This window comes from Eschscholzia californica, unplaced genomic scaffold (genome assembly GCF_041429995.1).
Source record: "Eschscholzia californica isolate CP2 unplaced genomic scaffold, dmEscCali1.0.p SCAF_2, whole genome shotgun sequence".
NCBI lineage: Eukaryota > Viridiplantae > Streptophyta > Magnoliopsida > Ranunculales > Papaveraceae > Eschscholzia > Eschscholzia californica.
In genome coordinates, this window is record NW_028238309.1 from 10,046,850 (window position 1) to 10,068,187 (window position 21,338).

Below are 21,338 nucleotides of genomic sequence, written 5' to 3' on the forward strand. Positions count from 1 at the left end.
GTAATTACTAATTAAAGTGGGGGATTTCAGTAAAAGCATTATCAGAGTTAGGGGGTTTCAGTAATTCTCTCGTCTAAGTTTCAGGCAAAGGTTTCCATTGTCTGGATTTGGACCAAAATAAGGAAGAGAGACCGGGGTCAACATAGGTAGAAGGGAGAAAAAAAAAAGAAGGAGAAGAAATTTCGGTAATGATTCCGTCACAGGCTCACGGACACCCAATGAGAATGATTTATGAATTTAATATTTTTGTTTTTTGTTAATTCTTAATAATTTTTATCTACATACTAAATTTAATCTTTAAAAACTAATTTACTAGTTAGAGAGAAAGACTCAAATCTAAAAATAATTTGTACTCCCAATATCCTTAGCTGCTCTATAAATACTAGCGACCTATTGTCTTATTTTTATTTTTGTATGTTTTGCAAAAGTTACCCTTTTCTCCCTTAATGAAATTCCTTTTACCAATTAGCCATCTTAACTAATCTTATAACTAGAATTTTACCTTTGTCCCCTTTAAAACTAATACACAAGTGACAATGCCCCCAAACTAATGTCAAATTTACTTTTAGGCCCTTTACGAAAACCTTTAAGCATCTGTTTGCTTTTACATGTTGATGTAGAAACACAGCGGAATTAAAGATATGAAATAACTAAATAAGAACAATGAAATTAAAGATCAAATAACTCTAAATAATAAACTTTATTAAAACTTCAATGGGGTTTTTCTCTCAAATCTGAAAATAATAGACAAACTAGATATCCCTCTTATAGGGTTTTGGACTTTCCTAGATAGACTTGAATTAGAATTCCTAAATAATTAAATACTGCAACTTGCCTAAATAACTGGACTAACTCTGGACCTTTCCAATTATTGGAAATATTAAAATAGCATAATTCCTAAACCAAAATTAATTAATAAACACACTAAAATAAGAACTTTCTAAGTCTTCTCTCCTTGGCCGGTTGGACCATGACCGGGTCCGGTCATGGAATTAGTCTCCATGCCGGGTGCCCCTGCATCAGCATCCTCTTCCCTCAAGAGGTTCGTCCCGAACCGTTTGTGAAGAGAATGTAATTCCTCCGATCCATCTTCAATTGGTAATAATGTCACAATCTTCTTCTTCCATGGAAATTCATAAACATTCGAACGACCACGGTAAGTGGCATCAACATCAGATTGCCATGGCCGTCCTAATATGATGTGGCATAAATCCATATATGTAACATCACAATTAACTGTAGACACATAAGAAGAACCAATAGAAAGATTAATAGTACACATATGATCAACTCTTGTAGTAGTACCGGACTGAATCCAAGCTGTTTTATATGGTGTTGATTTAATCACTGTAGGAATACCCAAGAAATTGACTAGTTTAGTAGAAATCAAATTCTCTACACAACCATTGTCAATCACAATAGTACAAACTTTATTCAGTACTGTTCCCCGTGTAACGAACAAATTCTTTCGTTCAGATAAATTCCTCTTGAAAGGTGTGAAAAGAACTCGTCGAGTGAGTAACATAACCCTATCACCATTGTCGGGAATAGTGTTAATTCGTTCAAATTGATCCTCATCTGTATCCGAATCAGCTTTCTTTTCTACCAAATTAGCTTTACCGCGAGAGGGGCAAGCATTAGAATAGTGGCCTGTTTCAAAACAACGATAACACTTAACTGGTGGAGGCTTTTTATAAGGATTTTCTGTTAGTGATTTAGTACCGTCTTCCGCCTGCTTTGATTGATCTAATTCATCTGGTAGAGGTCTGACTGTTTGATTTCTCGTACTATGTCCTCGAAAAATTGAACGTGAATCAGATTCAAAAGACCGAGCTACACTAATACATTCAGAAACCGAATTAAAAGCTCTCAAATTAACCAAATCTTTAATATCATTACGAAGTCCGTCCTTGAATTTTTCTACTTTCATTGACTCTGAATCTGGGAGATTAAGTCTAGTAATAAGTCTTTGGAATTCCGAAGCATATTCCTCAACGGAACGTCTTCCTTGGCGGCAACGTAAATAATCAACACATAGTTGGTTCTCATAATCCGGAGGGAGAAAACGGGAGAACATTAATGGTTTCAATTCTAACCATGAAGAAATAGGTGGAAGGTTTAATAAACGACGATTCTCAGATTCCTGTTTCCACCAAGTAAGAGCAGTTTTAGATAAATAACCAGTTACACAACGTACCTGTTCAGGGCCTTCAACTTGCATAACATCAAAAAATATCTCAAGTCTAGAGACGTAATCCAAGAAATCTTCAATATTAATCGAACCATCATATGAAGGTACCTCCATTCGAATACGGTATGATGAACTAGGATTTGGAGATTCGATGTCGGTGGGTGGAATGTAGTGATCACGTTCGGTTTGGTTGCTTTGTACTCCCAAAGTTTGTCGTTGTTGTATGTTGGTTGGACGGGTGAGAGTGGTAGTAAGGTCACGGTTTAGAGAATTGGTGGAGAGGTGGTCTCGGTTTCGGTTGACCGGGTGGTTTTGATGACGTTGGTTGGTAGTGTTGTCGGGTTGGAAAGGGAAGTTGTGGTGTGGTTCGGTTTCAAGGGGGCGACGGTGTTGTGAAGGTGGTGTGACCGGATCAAAAGGTGTGGTGGTTGATCGTGTTTCGGTATGAGGGTTGTATTGGTAGTGATGTTGATGGTACGGTGGGTTGGTTTCGATTGGGTTTGTTGGGAATGATGGGTATCGGTTATACGGGTAAAGGGTACGTGGGTCTTGATGGGTCGTAACGGTTCCTAAAGGGCCAATTGGTTGGGTTAGGTTGGTGATGTTTCGGTTGTTGGTTTGTGGAGTGGTGAGGGTATTGTGATCGGCCGAGAGGTGGCTCTCGGGTGGTGGTCGGTGTGGTGTTGTCGTCGGCTCGGGGAAGGAGAATGATGGTGGTGTTGAAGAGTGGGTATAGGGGGGGTAGCTAGGTGTTGGAAAAAATGTGTTTGGTGAATAGGAGGTGGTGAAGGGTGGTGTTATAATTGGTGGAGGGTGGCTAATGGTGTGGCCGAAGAGTGGTGTCGTCGGTTCGGAGGAGAAACCTAGAGGGGGAAACCGAGTGGTTGTGGTGGTGGTGGTGCCCGTTAGTGGTGAGGGTTGATGTGTGATAGTGGTAGGAGGTGGAGTTTGGTTTTTACACATACCTTCAAGTTGTTTGGAGATGATGGTGATTGAGTCATTGAGTTGATCGAATCTTTTATCGATTTTGTCGAATTTTTCTGTTGTTTCCTTCTTGTACTCATTGAACCCTTCTTCCAATTTTCTTCCTGCAGATAGCCCTTCTTTAATGTTGTCCCATTCAGAAGAGAAAGTTGGTGATTTCTCCTTAGCTGGTTTAGTAGTAGTAGTATTAACCATGATGATAAAAGTGATGAAGAAAAAAAAAAAAATTATGGCTCTAGATACCACTTGATGTAGAAACACAGCGGAATTAAAGATATGAAATAACTAAATAAGAACAATGAAATTAAAGATCAAATAACTCTAAATAATAAACTTTATTAAAACTTCAATGGGGTTTTTCTCTCAAATCTGAAAATAATAGACAAACTAGATATCTCTCTTATAGGGTTTTGGACTTTCCTAGATAGACTTGAATTAGAATTCCTAAATAATTAAATACTGCAACTTGCCTAAATAACTGGACTAACTCTGGACCTTTCCAATTATTGGAAATATTAAAATAGCATAATTCCTAAACCAAAATTAATTAATAAACACACTAAAATAAGAACTTTCTAAGTCTTCTCTCCTTGGCCGGTTGGACCATGACCGGGTCCGGTCATGGAATTAGTCTCCATGCCGGGTGCCCCTGCATCACATGTGCACTTCACGCACAATCGACTTGGTAAAATTGCTCATCATGTACATTGCACGTGATTGTTCAGTATTTCAATACTTTTCGTAAAACTAACCACATTTCAATGATCACATGGATGTTAGCAGCACTTGGCAGATACTGAAGAAACAACATGATATTCTTCACGTATCAAATGGTCAACCTATTATTTCTTAAAACACGACACCATGTAGATCTTAATTTCTTTAAGATGCACCACGTTTTACCTTTCACATGATACGCACGACATCGAATGTAGATCTTAATTTCTTTAAGATGCACCACGTTTTACCTTTCACCTGATACGGGATTGTTTACAATTTACAACAAGTGAGCTGGAATTTTAAACTTAAGAAAAATGGATAGTGCTCCCTCCAACAAATGCTTTTTCTTTTCGTTGATAGACATTTTCAAGATAAAAACTTGGATTTACCACCTATGTATCACTGAGACGACTATTACTATAACTCACGTTTACCCTATCTAGAAATATTGGGACAGCAGAAAAGATTCTACTAACACAATAAATAGACAATATATCTCATGTAATTTAAGCAATATATATAGTAAATAATAAAATAAATTGTCGGACTTTTGGCCTCTTTCATGTTGTCGGACTTTAGACCTCTTTCATTGTGGTTTAAATTAGGTGGTTATCGTGCTCATCACAATTCATAAAGTATTTATGCCTTGTAATGACTAACGTAGATCATACTCGATTTCTCAAAAAAAAGAAAAAAGAAACTAATTGTGGTCGGGCAAAAGTTTGCTACCAAATAGTAGCATCCACAAAATGTCTCACCTGAATAAACTGTTTATTAGGGACAATGACGTCACCAATGTGGACCCCACCCAATAACTTGGCAATCTTCCTTCCCACGTTCGGCCGACTAAAAAACTATGAGAAAATCTATTATTATTATCCCTTCCCACTGTTTAACCATTTCTTCCATCATCAACAAATCTTCCATCACTTTCTCTCTCTAAAAACCTTTTTCTTCTTCCAAGAATTCCATTTCTATACCTTCTCTAGGTCAATTTATAAATAAGGTATGATCTTTAAAGTTCAGTCCTTTTATGTTGATTTGACTAATTCAAAATCAACCCTTTTTCAAGAATTGAATTCTACTTCAATTTTTAACCATAATTAGATCTTCCCTTATGATTCTTTTAGATTGTCAATTTCTTCAATTGATTATAAAAATTATATGGATTTGATTGATGTGGAAATTAGTTAATTAAGTTCCCATTTTGTGTGAATTCTGGTTAGAATTTTTACCTTTTTTTGCTAGTGATATTCTTGAAATTTGAATTATTTGGGAATTTTAGATCTGAATTGAGTATTGAGAATCAAAGAGGATAGCTAGATAGATAGAGGGAATTTATGTTATATATGGGTTAATTTCAAATTTGTAAAGAAACCTAGAAGAAGAGCTATTGAATCTAGGTCTTGATTGGTTTTTAGTGATGGATTTAGGAGGTGATTCTTCTGAATCTGTAAATGTGAGTAAGAATGATGAAACCCTAGAAGGAACTAGTAGTTTTGATGGAACCAAATTAGAATATAATGGATCTTGTGCTGATTTGATTCCTGACTCAAGATTGGCTGATAATATAAATTGTAATAATACTTTACCTGTGAATGAGAACGGCGAAACCCTAGAAGGAATAAGAAGTTTTGGTGAAATTCCAATTCAGGAGCCCCTGGAAGTGGCTGAAAGTTCTTCTAGTGTTTCTGGGGAGACATCGCCTGCAAGAAAAGGTTATGGGTTAAAGAAATGGAGGAGGAGAAGAAGAGAATTTACCAAAGATGAAGGTAATGGTTTTGATTCGAATAGAATTTTAAAACGAGGACCTCCGAATCCTCCCGAAGCCATGAAACCTAGATCTCAATTTGTTGAAATCAAGCAGAGAAGTGAGGGTTCTGCTGCATCTGCTGAATCAGTTGGAAAAAGTTCAGATCTTCATGATGGTTTTGCTATTAAGGAATTGAGTGTGGATTCAACTTTAGCGGTCGAAATCGGGGGATCTAATTTTGCTGTTGGTACTGATTCTGAGAATAGTGGGGATCGGAGCAGCAAATCTTCAACCGCTGCCAGTGGTCCGAAATTGAGGCATGATGCTCATATAGCAAGTGGGTCGGCGAAGGAAAAACACAGGGTGAAGAATCAAAGTGGAAGCAATTCAAGTAATGTAGGTCAAAAGGTTCAACAAGTAAAGGGTAGGATTGACACTGGTAAAAAGTTTCGTGGAGAAAACGTTAAAATTGAGATGGAAAACTCGCATTCCAGTGTCGGATCTGATCAGAAAGGTAGTGTTTATGGTAGTAGTAATGGGAGACAACGAGAGATATTTTCGAGTTATGATGAAGCTAATAGTGAGAGAGTTGAAGCTTGTAATCCTCAGATTTGTAGAGACGATGGGACGGACTACTTCGAAGGTAATGCGGGAGGCAATGAAGACGGTTTTCTTGGCAATGAAGACGATTCTGAAAATGGTGTTTCGGTTGGAGGATCGCTAGAAGAGAAGGGAGAAGAAAGTGAAAGTCATCAAACTCATGGAGATTGGGATCCTCTGCTCAAATCGATAATTTCTCTCCAGGCTGTTCAAGAAGCACTTGAAATTGGTGAGTTTTTGCTCTTTAATAGTATTTCTTTTTTGCTATTACATTTTGGCAATAAATATGGATCTTCAAGTATGCCTAGGTAAATCAAGTTGGCTTCTTGTTGTTACTTTGTCATGATTGTATTCGTCTCCTACTCTATTTAACCTCCATTATATGGATCAGCAGTTAACATCTATCCTCGACACACAAATGAAGCATAATTCGTGTCGGCCTTAATAAATATAAATTAAAATACAGAGTAACCGAGCATCGAAAACCTAAAATCTTTATCAGATGAAAGACAAAGAAATGATTCAGTACATCGTGAATGAGAAATACTTCCTTTAGGTTTTAAAGCTACGGAGAGTCCTACTCGATGTTGTTCCAATTAAGATCCTTCTTTTGTGGTTATGCTTAGATGTATTTGATTCATCAATTGTCAAAATGAATATTTTATATTCATTTCGGACAGGGTGTGTGTCATTTTGTTATTTACAAATGTTGAAATATTCTTATGCCGGGCCCGGGATCACTACGCACTCGACCATTCTACCATGGGGCAGTAGTCTTGAGCGAAAACTTCAATTCTGTACAAGGTTCACACAGTAAGTTTCGGCCATTTGAGAGAAAATCGACAAAAGCTTCTGTTATGACATATCTCCTGTTTGCTTGCTATTATGTGTATTTTTCCTGCATATATTAGAGTTGTGTACGATTTTATTGAGTTGTTAGTATGATCGAAGTCTTACCTAGTAATTAGTATCGACTTTCCAGAGCATTCTGGTCGCTGAATTATGGTGCTCTTCATGCAGAAATTCAAAACTTTAGGGAGCTAGGGGAGGAACCTATTCTGCAACCTGAGGTGCATATTCCAAGTCAAAGCTTGGCGATGGACTTCGATTCCACTAATTTGGATGAAACAGACAAAAGTTGCTCCCACCCTTTGAAAGCTCAGGTAACGGATTTAAACCAGAATGTGAACCATCTCGAAAGCAAACTAAAGGAGGTATCCTCAACACTCAAGCTTAAGGAGTCTAGGATTGCCGAACTGGAAGATATTATAAGCCGAAGGAAGCTAAAATATGAAGAATCAGGAACCAATCTACCATTTCTACAGGATAAGTTCAGAGAGATGGAGGCTCAGCTCGAGGATGTACTTCAGAAGAAGATAAAAGCTGAAGTTGAGTATCTGTTGATATCAAGAACAACCCAGAACTTAAAAGTTGCTTCCGAGGATCGAAATGCAGTCATTAAGGAGCAGAAAACTACTTCAGCTCAGCAAAGTCAGATGTTTCAAAACTTCAGCCAGAGGAAAATAAAAACTAATGTGCTGAGAAGCCATATAGAGGAGTTAGATGCTTCAAGTGAAGAGACTTTAGATTCGGACGAAGTAATGAAGATGAAGAATAGGTGCTGTAAGTACACTTTGTGTTTTTCGGTGCAGTTTCTATTGCTGTTGTTATGGGTTCTGATGTTTTTGCAGCAATTGTTTCCTCAACCGGATGGGATGGTACCGACCTAAAAAGTCCTATCAATGTTATCTAAGTTCCTCGTTCTGAATCTGAGTAAAATGTTTTTGGTTCTAAAACTGAAGTTCTTTAGCAACCTACTACATCATGAATCATAAATTAAAGGATTAGTTCATTTCTGTCTCTGATTTTAGCATCTCATGCTTTTAAATTTTATGTATATTTACCTAACAGCACCTATCAACTAAGTGCATGAAAGAAATGTTGGAACTCTTGTTAGCCCACAATATCAAGATAGGATTCGGGCGGGAAGAACGTGATCCATAGGATCTAGCTTATGCCCGAAAGTATCCCGAAAACTAAAACAAGAGAGTAAAGACGTTAGGTTATTGCAAGAACGATCCTCACCTAACTTTCCCATCTTACGTTATAGTCTCTATTTTAACTAATTTCATCAAAAAACTTCAAAACTTGAATATCTCATTCATCCAGAATCGGATGTGGGTGATTCTTGGCTCTAACCTGAAGAGCTCGAGGAGATGAACATAATGGCGTGCCCGATTTCTTAGTTTGACGAGTCAGACTGAGCTAAGAGGGAGACAGGGAGAGGATTGATAGTCCCTCTTTAAATATTAGAGAGAGGGTCGATCGTCCTTGTAGTTTGAGCTGTTATAGCTGATATTCTTCAGCAATTGTGAGCACCCTTAGGAGAGGGCAGAGGTGGAATTGGTATATAAGATAACAAAGTACCACAATTGCACAGTAAAATCGAAGTATTCACAATTACATGAAATCATCTTATTAATGTACAAATTACACTCCCATGGAAACCAAATATCTAAACATATATATATTTCATCTTTAACCTAGTAAAATAGATAAAGTACCTTCACTATAAAATACATCACCGGCGTTTTCTTTTACTATGTACACCCACCAGCAGCGAATCCAATTTTAGAATTAGTAATGTCGTAAGCCACTTTAATCGTTTCCTGTTGAAGGTTACCGATAATTACAATATCACTATCGTCACCGTTAGCAGCAAAACCCAAACACGTAACGTCCGTATCCACTTCTATAACAATATTTAGAGCATTCAATTTCATATCAGCACCACCTAAGAATACCAAACTTACTTCGGGCACCGTTATTCCTTTACTACTCACCTTGTAACACGTGTCAAGTATTGAAAACGCGGGAGCTGGTGTATATTTTGACATTGCTTTCGAAAACGCCACACGAAGAGCCGTATAAACTGATGGAGGTAATCTTGTGATAACTGTTCCTGAATCGATAATAGTTGATGTTTTGTATTTTTGTGGAGCGACGTCAATCAGTTTACCAGCTACAGTTATACCTGATAACTGTAGAAAATATAAGGTAGAATCTCGAGGGTCTGTCAACATGGGAGTGAATTTATATATCGAAGGGTTATAAGATGATTTTCCTATCGTTAATGCACCCGTAGATGAAGATGTAGGTAAACAATATGAAAATACACCTCCGTATTTGGAAATCAACTGCGCCATCATTGAGAGTTTATTTCGACTAAGCCCAATAAGTCCAGCTGCCTTTCCAAAAAGCCCATTATTATCTTGCCCACACCCATAAACGAAATCGGTTAGGGTTTCAGATGGAGCTAGGGTTAGTGTATCTTTACTCAAGTACCCAACAGAATATGAACTATCTCCATAGCTTGCCTGATAGATACATACATTTTTTCTCGAACACGAAGAAGGATTTAATGTAGCAGTTTCGAGGCCAGAGCATTCGGCAGAGTCGCAAGATACGGATTTATATGAATTCGATGTGGTTGGGTCGTAAGTAGGGCCCACTTGGGTATGACAATATACTTGACAAGGTTGACATTGAAGCCATGTTAATGAACTACCAGTGTCAATGATCATGGCATAAGATTTTGATGGTGTACCAAGACCCATATTTATGTAGTAGTTACCCGTATTGATTGATAATCCGGATCGTAATGGAATATCTATGGATTTGCCCCGCGGATCTCGAGTTTTCTTGGTGGTTTTAATGGGGTTTGTAAGCCTAGAGTTGATGAATCTCACACGTTCGTTATCGTTATTTAGAATTTTGGTCGACGGTTGAGATGGTTGGGTTGATAGAGGTGAGCATGGCCCATGGACTTTGTGCAATGTTAGGTGGATACCTGATTTGTTGATTTGGTGGTGATCATCTGCAAAGAGATAAGAAAATATGTCAAGCCCATTTTTCTTTGTGAATTGTTAAAGCCCAAACATGAAACCCAAGCCCACAACCCAAGTCAATCCAGGGACTCTAAATGCATCTTATGGTCATTTGATGGACTTGTTTTGTGTAGTGGTCAACTAACTCTTAGGAAAGTACAAAAACTAGGACAGAATGATTAAGTAACTTTATGTTATGGGAGTTTCTAAGAGGAGCACTGACACTCTGTCTTTCTACTGATATCAGATTGTTTTACCCTTCTCAAGATCACATCATAGTAGAACGAACGTGCTGATGATGTGTTATGGGGCGATACAGACTAGTCTTCTGGGCTGCTAGTGATATTGTTTGCTTTGGCATATCTAGACTTTACGGTTTAAAAAGACTTCACTAGGGAATGGTGGGTAACCTCTTAGGAGGAGCATCGCACTCCATTCCATCACCGTGAGATTGTTTAGAGCACTTTTCCATTATTTATTCTTTTTCTTATGTATGTGTAGGGGTGAGCAACGGTCGATTTTAGCTTCAGCCGAACTCGAACCAATAAGTGCCGGTTTAACTAAATCGTCGGCCGAAGCCGAGCCGATTATTCAGCCGGCCGACAGGGTTCAACCCAACAATTTCATTGCATAAAATATAAATTTTTTATTTTTGATTAGGGTTCTTTTAATTTCTTATCCTTTTCAGTTTAACACATTTAAACTTTATTAAATTAATATTAACTTAAGATAATAAAGATAACTCGGAACTTACTACTAAAGTTTAATATTTTTTACTCTCTGCTTCTATATATAATATTTTAGTACGATAAATTCCTTAGGGTCCGTTCGGTTTGGCTTGAGCTGTTTTAGAAATCTAAACCGACGTCAAACCAAACTGATTTAAGTTGTTCAATTTTCCAGTCGAACTGAATCGAACAGTGATCAATTTGGCCCAAATACCGACCGGTCCAATTTGACTTGGTGTAGTTTTGTCCATTGATTCGATTTTCCTCACCCCTACTTGTGTGGTTTCATTTTACCCACTTATTCAGAAAACTTGTTTATTTAATTTAATTTAGGGCTTGAACAATAAGTGAGTTCCTACTATTTAATGGGCAAGTTTCAATCCCAAAATAATCCCCATCCATTAATGGTGATTTGACATGAAAACTGCATATATTATTATTGAGTGGTACAGAATATAGTGGGAAAAATTGACACATCCTGTTGCTGTTTTTATATATTTAATTAGTTGTGCACTTGCATCTCACCAAAAATTAGATGCAATGATAGGGAAGATGAAGTAGAGCTCTGAGTGTTAGGTTGATCCTTCTATTAAAGACCTAAAACACAAAAATATTTCTTTCTGCCACAAACTTAAAAAAAAAAAAGTTACGGAAAAAGAAAAATCAGACAGATTTTCAGGCAGAAATTTTATGTAGTTTGTCATGTTCGTACTTCCTATCACTATGATCCAATAAATTGTGCAGAACGACAAACCAAATAGAATTTCTGTTGAGAGTATACTTTAGTTTTCTTGTTATCTAGCATTTTTAATACAGTAATAATCTATTTGTGATTCCAGTACAGTTGGTTACAACTTGTAAACAGTCTCACTAGAGCGGTATGTGGTCGTTCGTTATGTGACCCGTCCTTACATGTACCATATGCTCTAAAGCATTGAACTGTGGACCCTTTTTTGTTTTGTTGAAATTGAACTATGGACTTCAAGATGCCACAAATTATGTGAAAAAACCACATATTTGTAGACAGAAAAGATTTTGAGACTTCCATACATGAAGTACTGTACTGAAAATATCAACTATATATTGATCTCATGGCTCACAAGCTCTCATATGCAGATCCATAAAAACTTGATAAGATAATCAAGTACAGAGAAAGAACCCATCTTACTTTGAGACAATTAAACATATAAGGAAACAGAAAACAAAGACAAAGATAAGATGCCTAGTTTTGTGTGATTACCTTGAACTTTTGTGGAGCATGGTTGGGTTGTTTTACCTTCTCCAAAGGAAAAGGAATATGGTGGTGCTGTTGCAAAGAAAAGAAATGTGAAAAAGGTAATAGATAAAATAAAATCCATTTCTTGGAAAATCACTACTTCTTACAAGTGTTTTGTTGTTAAAGGCTAATCTAACCCACTATTTATAGAGAAGATATCACACTCTATATAGAGAGAGAGAGAGAGAGAGAGAGAGAGAGAGAGGATTATGTATGAGTACATCTCATCTGCTTGTTTAGTGGGAGGGTGTGTGAATATTCATTTCTGAACTTTTCTTAGTTGATAATGGACAACTTTAACAAATTGAATAAGACATTTTTGTTCATTTAAATTATTAAGTAGGTTTGATCTCTTTAACATTTGAACACCAGTGACAAAATATTTGGGCTAATTCCCAAGTGACCCCTTAGTTTATTATGAAGTTTTTGTTTGGCCCTCCGTCGAAATTTTAGTTTGAAATAATTTTAAGTGTCCATGGGACCATGAATGACTTCTAAAGACAATTTTAGATTGTCAAAACTGCCCTTACTTGTTTTTCTGTCTCTCTAGCTACATATAGACATTCTCCCTGTATCTTTTTTCTTCTTTCTCCACAATCATCTTATATATACTTCAAATGGTCCATTTTATTTTCATAAATTGGCAGTGGCAATTAAGTCTTAAAATATTACAGAAAGGCCGCGGCTTTGGGGAATAAAGAAAATTCTCCGGGGAATAAAGAATTTTCTTAAAACTAGTCAAATAAGATTGACTTTTATGTCTATTTTTTATTGCTAAGGGGCTTTTAATTTTAGAAGATGCTATAACTCATCACCTCTCTACAACCTCATCTTCTCGCCACCTCATCATCTTCTCCGGCGAAGGTCGCCGGCCGACCAGTTTTCCGGCCGGCGACCTCCAAACATAAAAAGAAATTTTTTTTTTTTTCTCTCTTCCTCTCTCTCTCTAACACTCCGGCGAAGGGAGACCTTCGCCGGAGGTCCGGTCTGTCCATGAACAGACCAGATCCGGTCTGTTCATGGACAGACCAGATCCAATCTGTCCATGGACAGATCTGGTCTGTCCATGAACAGACCAGATCTGGTCTGTTCATGGACAGACCAGATCTCCGGCGAAGGTCTCCCTTCGCCGGAGTGTTAGAGAGAGAGAGAGAGGAAGAGAGAAAAAAAAAAAAAAATTTTTGAAGGTCGCCGGCCGGAAAATTTTCCGGCCGGCAACTTCGCCGTAGAAGATGATGAGGTGGCGAGAAGATGAAGTGGCAGAGAGAATAGATGAGATGGAGGAGAACTTTCACAAAAATGTAATTTGCATTCCCCATAAAAATTTATTCCCCGGAGAATTTTAAAAAAAATTTGAATTCCCTGGAGAATTTATTCCCCGAAGAATTTTCTTTATTCCCTAAAGCCGCGACCTTACAGAAACTGTAAAAAATCTTTTTCAATTTCAAAATGGTTGCTTTTTTTCAGTACATTCCAAGTTATTAGAATTTTCTTCTTTTGTCCTTTTCCTATTTTAGAGTTGTTTTCACTATTTTTTAGTTGAAAGAGAGTTATTTTCACTAATGTAACTAAAGTTTCTTTTTTCCGTTTTCACCACCAGAACCACAAGTACCACTACAATTACTAGACCTCCACGACCACCAATGTCATGATCACTACACCACGACCACCATCATCACGAGACTACAACCAACACTATTACAATCACACCACAAAAAGAAAGAAAAAGTAGGTTGAATTTTTTCGCTCTCTTGCTTCCTCTTCTTGGAGAATTACAACTTTTTAGTTCTTTCATTTTCTAATTTTTTACTTTTGATATATTTAAAACAAAAAAGAAAACATACTAAGATATCATTTCATTCAACTGAGTTACTCGTTGAATCACTAAATCGAGAGTTTGACTAAGGACCAAGGACCCCTAGGGTTCTCTCCGAATCTGAGCCGATTTTTGGTTAGTTCAATTAGATCATTTTAGTCAAACTGCATACATTTAAACACAAGTTTCATGTTTAAATCCCACATTATATTTTTTTAAAAATGTAGAAAGTTCTGATATACAAAAATTTTCTAGAGAGACGGATGTGGACCACATTATTAAAACTCACTTGGGGCTTTCAAAATCTCAGGGCCAACCCTGAAAGCAAAAGCAAACCAAGAAGATGAAATTGGCCTCTTGTTCCATATCTTCAACCTCACCTGAAGATTTAGAGAACTTAATGAAACCATTACAGATATGGAGGAACCTTCACAGGGTTCAATAACCTTCGTGTTCATAAACATCAAAGCTGCTTCAATTTCAATAGTAATATTTTCCTTAAGCTTCATAAACAAAGAATCGGAGGAAAGATAGAGGGAGAACGGAGAAGAAAAGAAAGATTGGAGGATAAGAGGGGTGATTTGGCTTGGGAAGAAAACAAATGAAAAAACAAAACCTACTTTTACTGCTTAATTAATATAAGTGTTATAACTAAAAGGTCGCAGAAGCTATCGAACCTATCCTAGAAATTTATCCGATTGTGAAGATTAATCGAAGAGCTATGCCAAAATCAAATATGCGAACAGAATTTAACGAGGTTCGGCTTTAAAGCCTACGTCCTCGGGCGAACAAGAAATCTTTATTGAAGGATATATGAAGACGACTCACACAACCCGCAAGTTCGTCCCAAGATGGTACCGTATAGTAATAACCTTCTATACTAAATCTTTGACGACCGAGAAATTTAACACCGCTCAAAAAACTATGAAAAATTTCTCTCACTCTTGCTCTCTCTCTAGCTCTCTAAAGAAGAGTTGTTGTTGAGTAGTTGTGTTGGTGATAATTATTACAAGCATTCAACCCCTCCTATTTATATATTATATAAGCCGGTGGAATTGAAACCGCCATCCATCAATTTGGAAATTTGCTTCAATTGGAAATCCCAATTCAGAACCGCCTATATCCAAAACCGCCACAAGCCATCTTTCACAAACCGCCTCCAAGAAACCTCCTCTTACAATTCTCCACCTCGTACACAATTTGATATACTTCAAATTTTGGACGAACACCAGGATACTCCTTGTAAGATATATCTGCTTCTTATAACTTCATCTGACTGCACCATATGACCATGGTTGCCTACGTACCCTTTTACAGGATCAAGCCTACCGTAGTTCTACCAACCCTTCATATAAAGATTACCTTGTCGCCATTACGCCCTTTCGGCCAACTTAACACGAGCCGATTTGTAGCAATTCCAGGCAATGCTGAAACTTGCTACACGTCACCACTTTAGTCAACATGTCCGCGGGATTCTCATCTGTGTGTACCTTCATGAGAGAAATATCACCTTCTTCTATGACATCTCGTACAAAGTGATACCTGACATCGATATGCTTAGTACGAGAAATTTAACACCGCTCAAAAACTATGAAAAAATTTCTCTCACTCTTGCTCTCTCTCTCTCTAGCTCTCTAAAGAAGAGTTGTTGTTGAGTAGTTGTGTTGGTGTTGTTACAAAGACTCAAGACCCCTATTTATATATCTTAGTAAGCCGGTGGGATCCCAATTGCCGACTCCAATTTGAACCAAAAAATTGGAAACAATCCAAATTGGAAACCGCCATTAATTACTTTCAAAAACCGCCTATAGCCACAAGCAAACCGCCACAAGCAAACCTTAAACCGCCTATGTAAACCTCCTCTCACAATTCTCCACCTCGTACACAATTTGATATACTTCAAATTTTGGACGAACACCAGGATACTCCTTGTAAGATATATCTGCTTCTTGTAGCTTCATCCGACTGCACCATATGCCCATGGTTGCCTACATACCCTTTTACAGGATCAAGCTTACCGTAGTTCTACCAATCCTTCACATAAAGTTTACCTTGTCGCCATTACGCCCTTTTCGGGCAACTTAACACGAGCCGATTTGTAGCAATTCCAAGCAATGCTGAAACTTGCTACACGTCACCACTTTAGTCAACATGTCCGCGGGATTCTCATTTGTGTGTACCTTCATGAGAGAAACATCACCTTCCTCTATGACATCTCGTACAAAGTGATACCTAACATCGATATGCTTAGTACGAGCATGATGAACCTGATTCTTTGTCAAGTGGATCGCACTTTGACTATCACACCATACCTCTACGCACTCCTGCTTAATCCCTAGATCATCCAGAAGACCCCACAACCACAATGCTTCCTTCACACCCTCGGCCATAGCCATATACTCGGCCTCCGTGGTAGATAACGCAATTGTAGATTGTAACATCAATCGCCAACTAACTAGCGCACCATGTACCCTAAATACATAACCAGTAGTAGATCGTCTTCTATCTAGATCGCCAGCATAGTCCGAGTCAACATAACCGCTTACCTGACATGTGTCTCCACCAAAGCACAAACCCATATCAACAGTACCCTTCAAGTACCTCAAGACCCACTTCACAACTTCCCAATGTGTCTTCCCCGGGTTTGCCATAAACCTACTAACCACACTGACCGCCTGTGAAATGTCCGGACGAGTACACACCATAGCGTACATCAAACTGCCAACTGCACTAGCATACGGTACACGATCCATATGATCCTTCTCCACCGTAGTAGTGGGAGATTGTTTTCCCGAGAGCCTGAAGTATGATGCCAAAGGTGTTGACACCGCCTTCGCATTCTGCATCCCGAACCGAGAAACTACTCGTTCGATGTAACCTTTTTGATTCAAGTAAAGTTTCTTACTTGACCGCTCTCTCTAATCTCCATTCCCAGTATCTTCTTTCCATCTCCCATGTCTTTCATCTCAAACTCTTGACTGAGTTGAGATTTCAACTTATTTATCTCCACCATGCTTCGAGAAGCAATAAGCATGTCATCCACATACAAAAGGAGATAAATAAAGTCACCTTCGCGAAGCTTTTTGATGTATACACAACAATCATAGTCACTTCTGCGAAAACCATGCTTTAGCATGAAAAAATCAAATCGTTTGTACCATTGGCGAGGGGATTGTTTCAATCCGTAAAGAGACTTCCTCAAACGACATACTTGATTTTCTTTACCCTCAACCTTGTATCCCTCAGGTTGAGCCATATAAATTTCTTCTTCCAAATCACAGTGCAAGATGGCAGTTTTAACATCGAGTTGTTCCAGCTCAAGATCATCGTGAGCAACAATACTCAATAGCACCCGAATAGAAGTATGTTTCACGACCGGGGAGAAAATCTCATTGTAGTCGACCCCTTCTTTCTTTGCATAACCCTTGGCCACTAGTCTTGCCTTATACCTTGTACCCTTGATTTCGGAAGAATCCTCTTTCTTTTTGTACACCCATTTACAACCAATAACAGACTTTCCTTCGGGCAATGGGACAACTTCCCATGTTTGGTTCTTGTGAAGAGACTCCATCTCTTCTTGCATAGCAACCAACCAACTCTCTCTTTCCTCCGCGATAATAGCTTGTTTGAAGGTGACCGGCTCGTCGTCTTCCACCGAGAGTGCATATTCAACTACATTTGCCTGCCCGAAATGCCTAAGAGGTTTGTCTGACCCTAACCTCTGTACCGGCTTATATAACCGTTTCGGCCTAGTGTGTACCGAAACATCCTGCTGTTGTTGTTGTAAAACTTGTGTACCTTCCCCTTGAACCTCCTCATGATCGGGTTCATCAATTTCCTCATCCTGAGTATTATCCTGATGCTCCACCTGATCATGATTCCTAGAAACCCGTTGGTCTTCGGCTTCTACTTCCACTACTTGAGCCTTAGTAGACCCAACATCACCACAACTAGGCACCGTAGCTTTCGCCATAGCTACAATAGATGACTCATCAAACACCACATCTTTGCTGATTACAAACTTCTTGTCTTCCGTACACCATAGCCGATAACCCTTGACTCCTGTAGCATATCCTAAGAAAATTGCCTTCTTTGCTCTATTGTCAAGTTTGTTACCTTTAACATGGTAATAGGCCGTACAACCGAAAACCCTAAGTCTCCCGTAATCTGCATGTTCACCTGACCACACCTCGTAAGGTATGCCGCCATCTAAAGAAGAATGTGGAGACCTGTTCACAATATAACAAGCTGTAGCAACAGATTCTGCCCACCATTCTACGCCTAATCCCGAATTGGAGCGCATACATCTAGCCTTTTCAAGTAGTGTACGGTTCAATCTCTCTGCGACTCCATTCTGTTGAGGTGTGTTTACTACTGTCCAGTGCTTCACAATGCCTTCCTGATTACAAAACTCCTTGAATGCCCCATCCGTGTACTCGGTCCCATTATCCGATCTTAACGTCTTCAGCTTTCGACCAGTTTTGTTCTCAACCATTGCTTTCCACACCAGGAATGTGTTGAATACCTCATTCTTATGCTTCAGAAAATAAAGCCAGACGAATCTCGAATGATCATCAACGAATGTAACAAAATACTTGGAACCACCCTTGGAAGGTAACTTTGCCGGTCCCCAGACATCGGTGTATACGTAGTCTAACACCCCTTTGCTCCTGTGCTTGCTTGTAGAGAACGTCACCCTGTGTGCCTTCCCGAACACACAATGCTCACAAAACTCCATGCAAGTCTTCTTCATGTCCTTCAACAAGCCTTTCCCGCACATCAAAGATAGACCATTTTCCGACATATGCCCAAGGCGCATATGCCAAAGCCTCGTACAAGCCGTTGGATCCCTTCCATTGATTCCTACTGCTACATCTCCTGTAATTGTTGTCCCCAAAAGTTTGTATAAATTACCGTAACGAGTACCTCTCATTACTACCAAAGAACCCTTAACTACTTTTATGGAGCCATTCTCTATAATTATCTTACAGCCGCTTCGCTCCAACACACCAAGGGAAATTAGATTTTTCCGCAAATCGGGTATGTGTCTTACGTCCGTCAATGTTCTCACCACTCCATCATGCATCTTGATCCGTATTGTTCCGAGTCCCACAGTTTTACATATACTATCATCACCCAGTATAACTGTACCACCATCTATACTCATATAGGTAGTAAACCACTCCCTATTTGGACACATATGGTGTGACGCCTCTGAATCAAGCATCCACTTATCGGAGATCTTCTCAGACACCTCTGTTACCGAGAAACATTCGTCAGGGTCTTCTGACACATATCCCGCCTCTTGCATCTCTTGTTTCCCCTTGTAGTCTTCGTTCTTTTGCTTCAACTTCTCTTTGGACAAGCCGCTTTAAAGTGGCCAAGCTCACCACAACTAAAGCACGTTTTCTTGAAAGAGCCTCTAGATTTGGATCTAGATTTCCCGCCCTTTCCCTTTCCCCTTTCATTACTCCTCTCCCTCGTTACAAACAACCCTTGTGCTTGATCCTTGTCTACTCCACCCGACGCCATACTGCTAGTAGCAACCTTACGAAGGTCATCCGCTAATAACGAATTTCTCGTCTCTTCCATGCTTAGACTATCACCAACAAGCATCAAAGTTTGAACAAGGTTCTCATAGGATTTAGGCAATGAAAGTAATAATATGAGGGCTTGGTCCTCATCCTCAACCTTAACATCAATATCCTTCAAATCTGAGATAATCCTGTCAAACCTATTCACATATTCCTGAATAGAAGAACCCTCTTTCATTCTACGTGTGAATAATTTGGATTTTAAGTAGACCCGATTTGTTAAAGTTTTCGTCATGAAACTGCTTTCTAGCTTTAACCACACACTCGCCGCCGTTGCTTCTCCGTCTACTTGGAACGCCACGTCCCTCTCAAGACACAACATAATGGTAGCCCGTGCTTCGAGATCTAACTCTTCCCAATCCTCATCTGACATATCTCCTGGTTTCTTTTCCGTCAACGTCTTGTGTAATTTCTGCGAGATTAGCAGATTCTTCATCTGCATCCGCCAATAAGAAAAATCGTTTTTCCTATTGAACTTCTCTATCTCATATTTCCCTGATTTGACCGTACCACTTCTCGATCCCATCTCCTCTTCGTTCAATCTCAACAAGGCTCTGGTACCAATTGTTATAACTAAAAGGTCGCAGAAGCTATCGAACCTATCCTAGAAATTGATCCGATTGTGAAGATTAATCGAAGAGCTATGCCAAAATCAAATATGCGAACAGAATTTAACGAGGTTCGACTTTAAAGCCTACGTCCTCGGGCGAACAAGAAATCTTTATTGAAGGATATATGAAGACGACTCACACAACCCGCAAGTTCGTCCCAAGATGGTACCGTATAGTAATAAACTTCTATACTAAATCTTTGACGACCGAGAAATTTAACACCGCTCAAAAAACTATGAAAAATTTCTCTCACTCTTGCTCTCTCTCTAGCTCTCTAAAGAAGAGTTGTTGTTGAGTAGTTGTGTTGGTGATAATTATTACAAGCATTCAACCCCTCCTATTTATATATTATATAAGCCGGTGGAATTGAAACCGCCATGAAATTTGCTTCAATTGGAAATCCCAATTCAGAACCGCCTATATCCAAAACCGCCACAAGCCATCTTTCACAAACCGCCTCCAAGAAACCTCCTCTTACAATAAGAAACAATACTTTCGCTAATATAAGAAAAAAAATCATCCAAGCACGTTGTGGACAAATTATTTCTACCTAAACTTCCATCTGGTGATATTATTTTGGCATGAATGACATACTGATATGATATTGTAGTGCACTAGTGCCTTGTTTTTCTAGCCATTAGACCAAAAATAAATTTTTCCTATTATTTTTTCATTTCTCTACCTTCTTTATCCTCTCTCTTTGTCTCTCTCCCTCTGGGATTTATTTGAGGCGGGAAGTAGTGAGAAAGAGAGGAAAAATAAACAAATCAAAGGCAAAGTCGGAGTAGTGAAGAAAGAACTAACAGTAAACGAAAAAACCATAATAAGGGGCCAAACAAGAAGTTAATCATAGTTTAGGGGTGTTTGGGAATAGACAAATATACATATATACCCCTCCCCACATCTATGAATGTTTGTGACAAGAAGTTCTAATTGTCAATTTCACAAATTTTCACTATATTTGCGACCTACCAAACCATATCTTGGCCTACTTGTTTCATATTATTGTTTTAAATTTAACTACTTAACCACGATAACACTTTTCTGTTATCCATCTAACTCCATTACTGAAGGTTCATCATAGAATTAAAGGTTGGAGTGGACGGATCAACTAATTACATATCTCCACTCTCAAGTTGTATTCGGTCGACTAATTTATATTAGGCTCCCTTTGTTAC

At 38.6% G+C, this 21,338-nt stretch overlaps 2 protein-coding genes across 2 annotated transcripts; one reads left to right on the forward strand and one right to left on the reverse strand.

Moving 5' to 3' along the window:
* Positions 1-4,677: 4,677 nt before the first annotated feature.
* On the forward strand, positions 4,678-8,104 carry LOC147556101 (WPP domain-interacting protein 2-like). The gene is made up of 2 exons (XM_086663855.1): positions 4,678-6,477; positions 7,269-8,104. The coding sequence occupies exons 1-2, from the start codon at positions 5,319-5,321 to the stop codon at positions 7,976-7,978; spliced, it is 1,869 nt and encodes a 622-aa protein (XP_086519981.1). The 5' UTR covers positions 4,678-5,318; the 3' UTR covers positions 7,979-8,104.
* A 579-nt stretch (positions 8,105-8,683) lies between these two features.
* LOC147556102 (aspartyl protease family protein At5g10770-like) lies at positions 8,684-12,429 on the reverse strand. The gene is made up of 2 exons (XM_086663856.1): positions 12,104-12,429; positions 8,684-10,125 (listed from the first exon to the last, which is right to left on the reverse strand). Exons 1-2 carry the CDS (start codon positions 12,219-12,221, stop codon positions 8,849-8,851), a joined length of 1,395 nt encoding a protein of 464 aa, XP_086519982.1. The 5' UTR covers positions 12,222-12,429; the 3' UTR covers positions 8,684-8,848.
* Between the last annotated feature and the right edge of the window lie 8,909 nt (positions 12,430-21,338).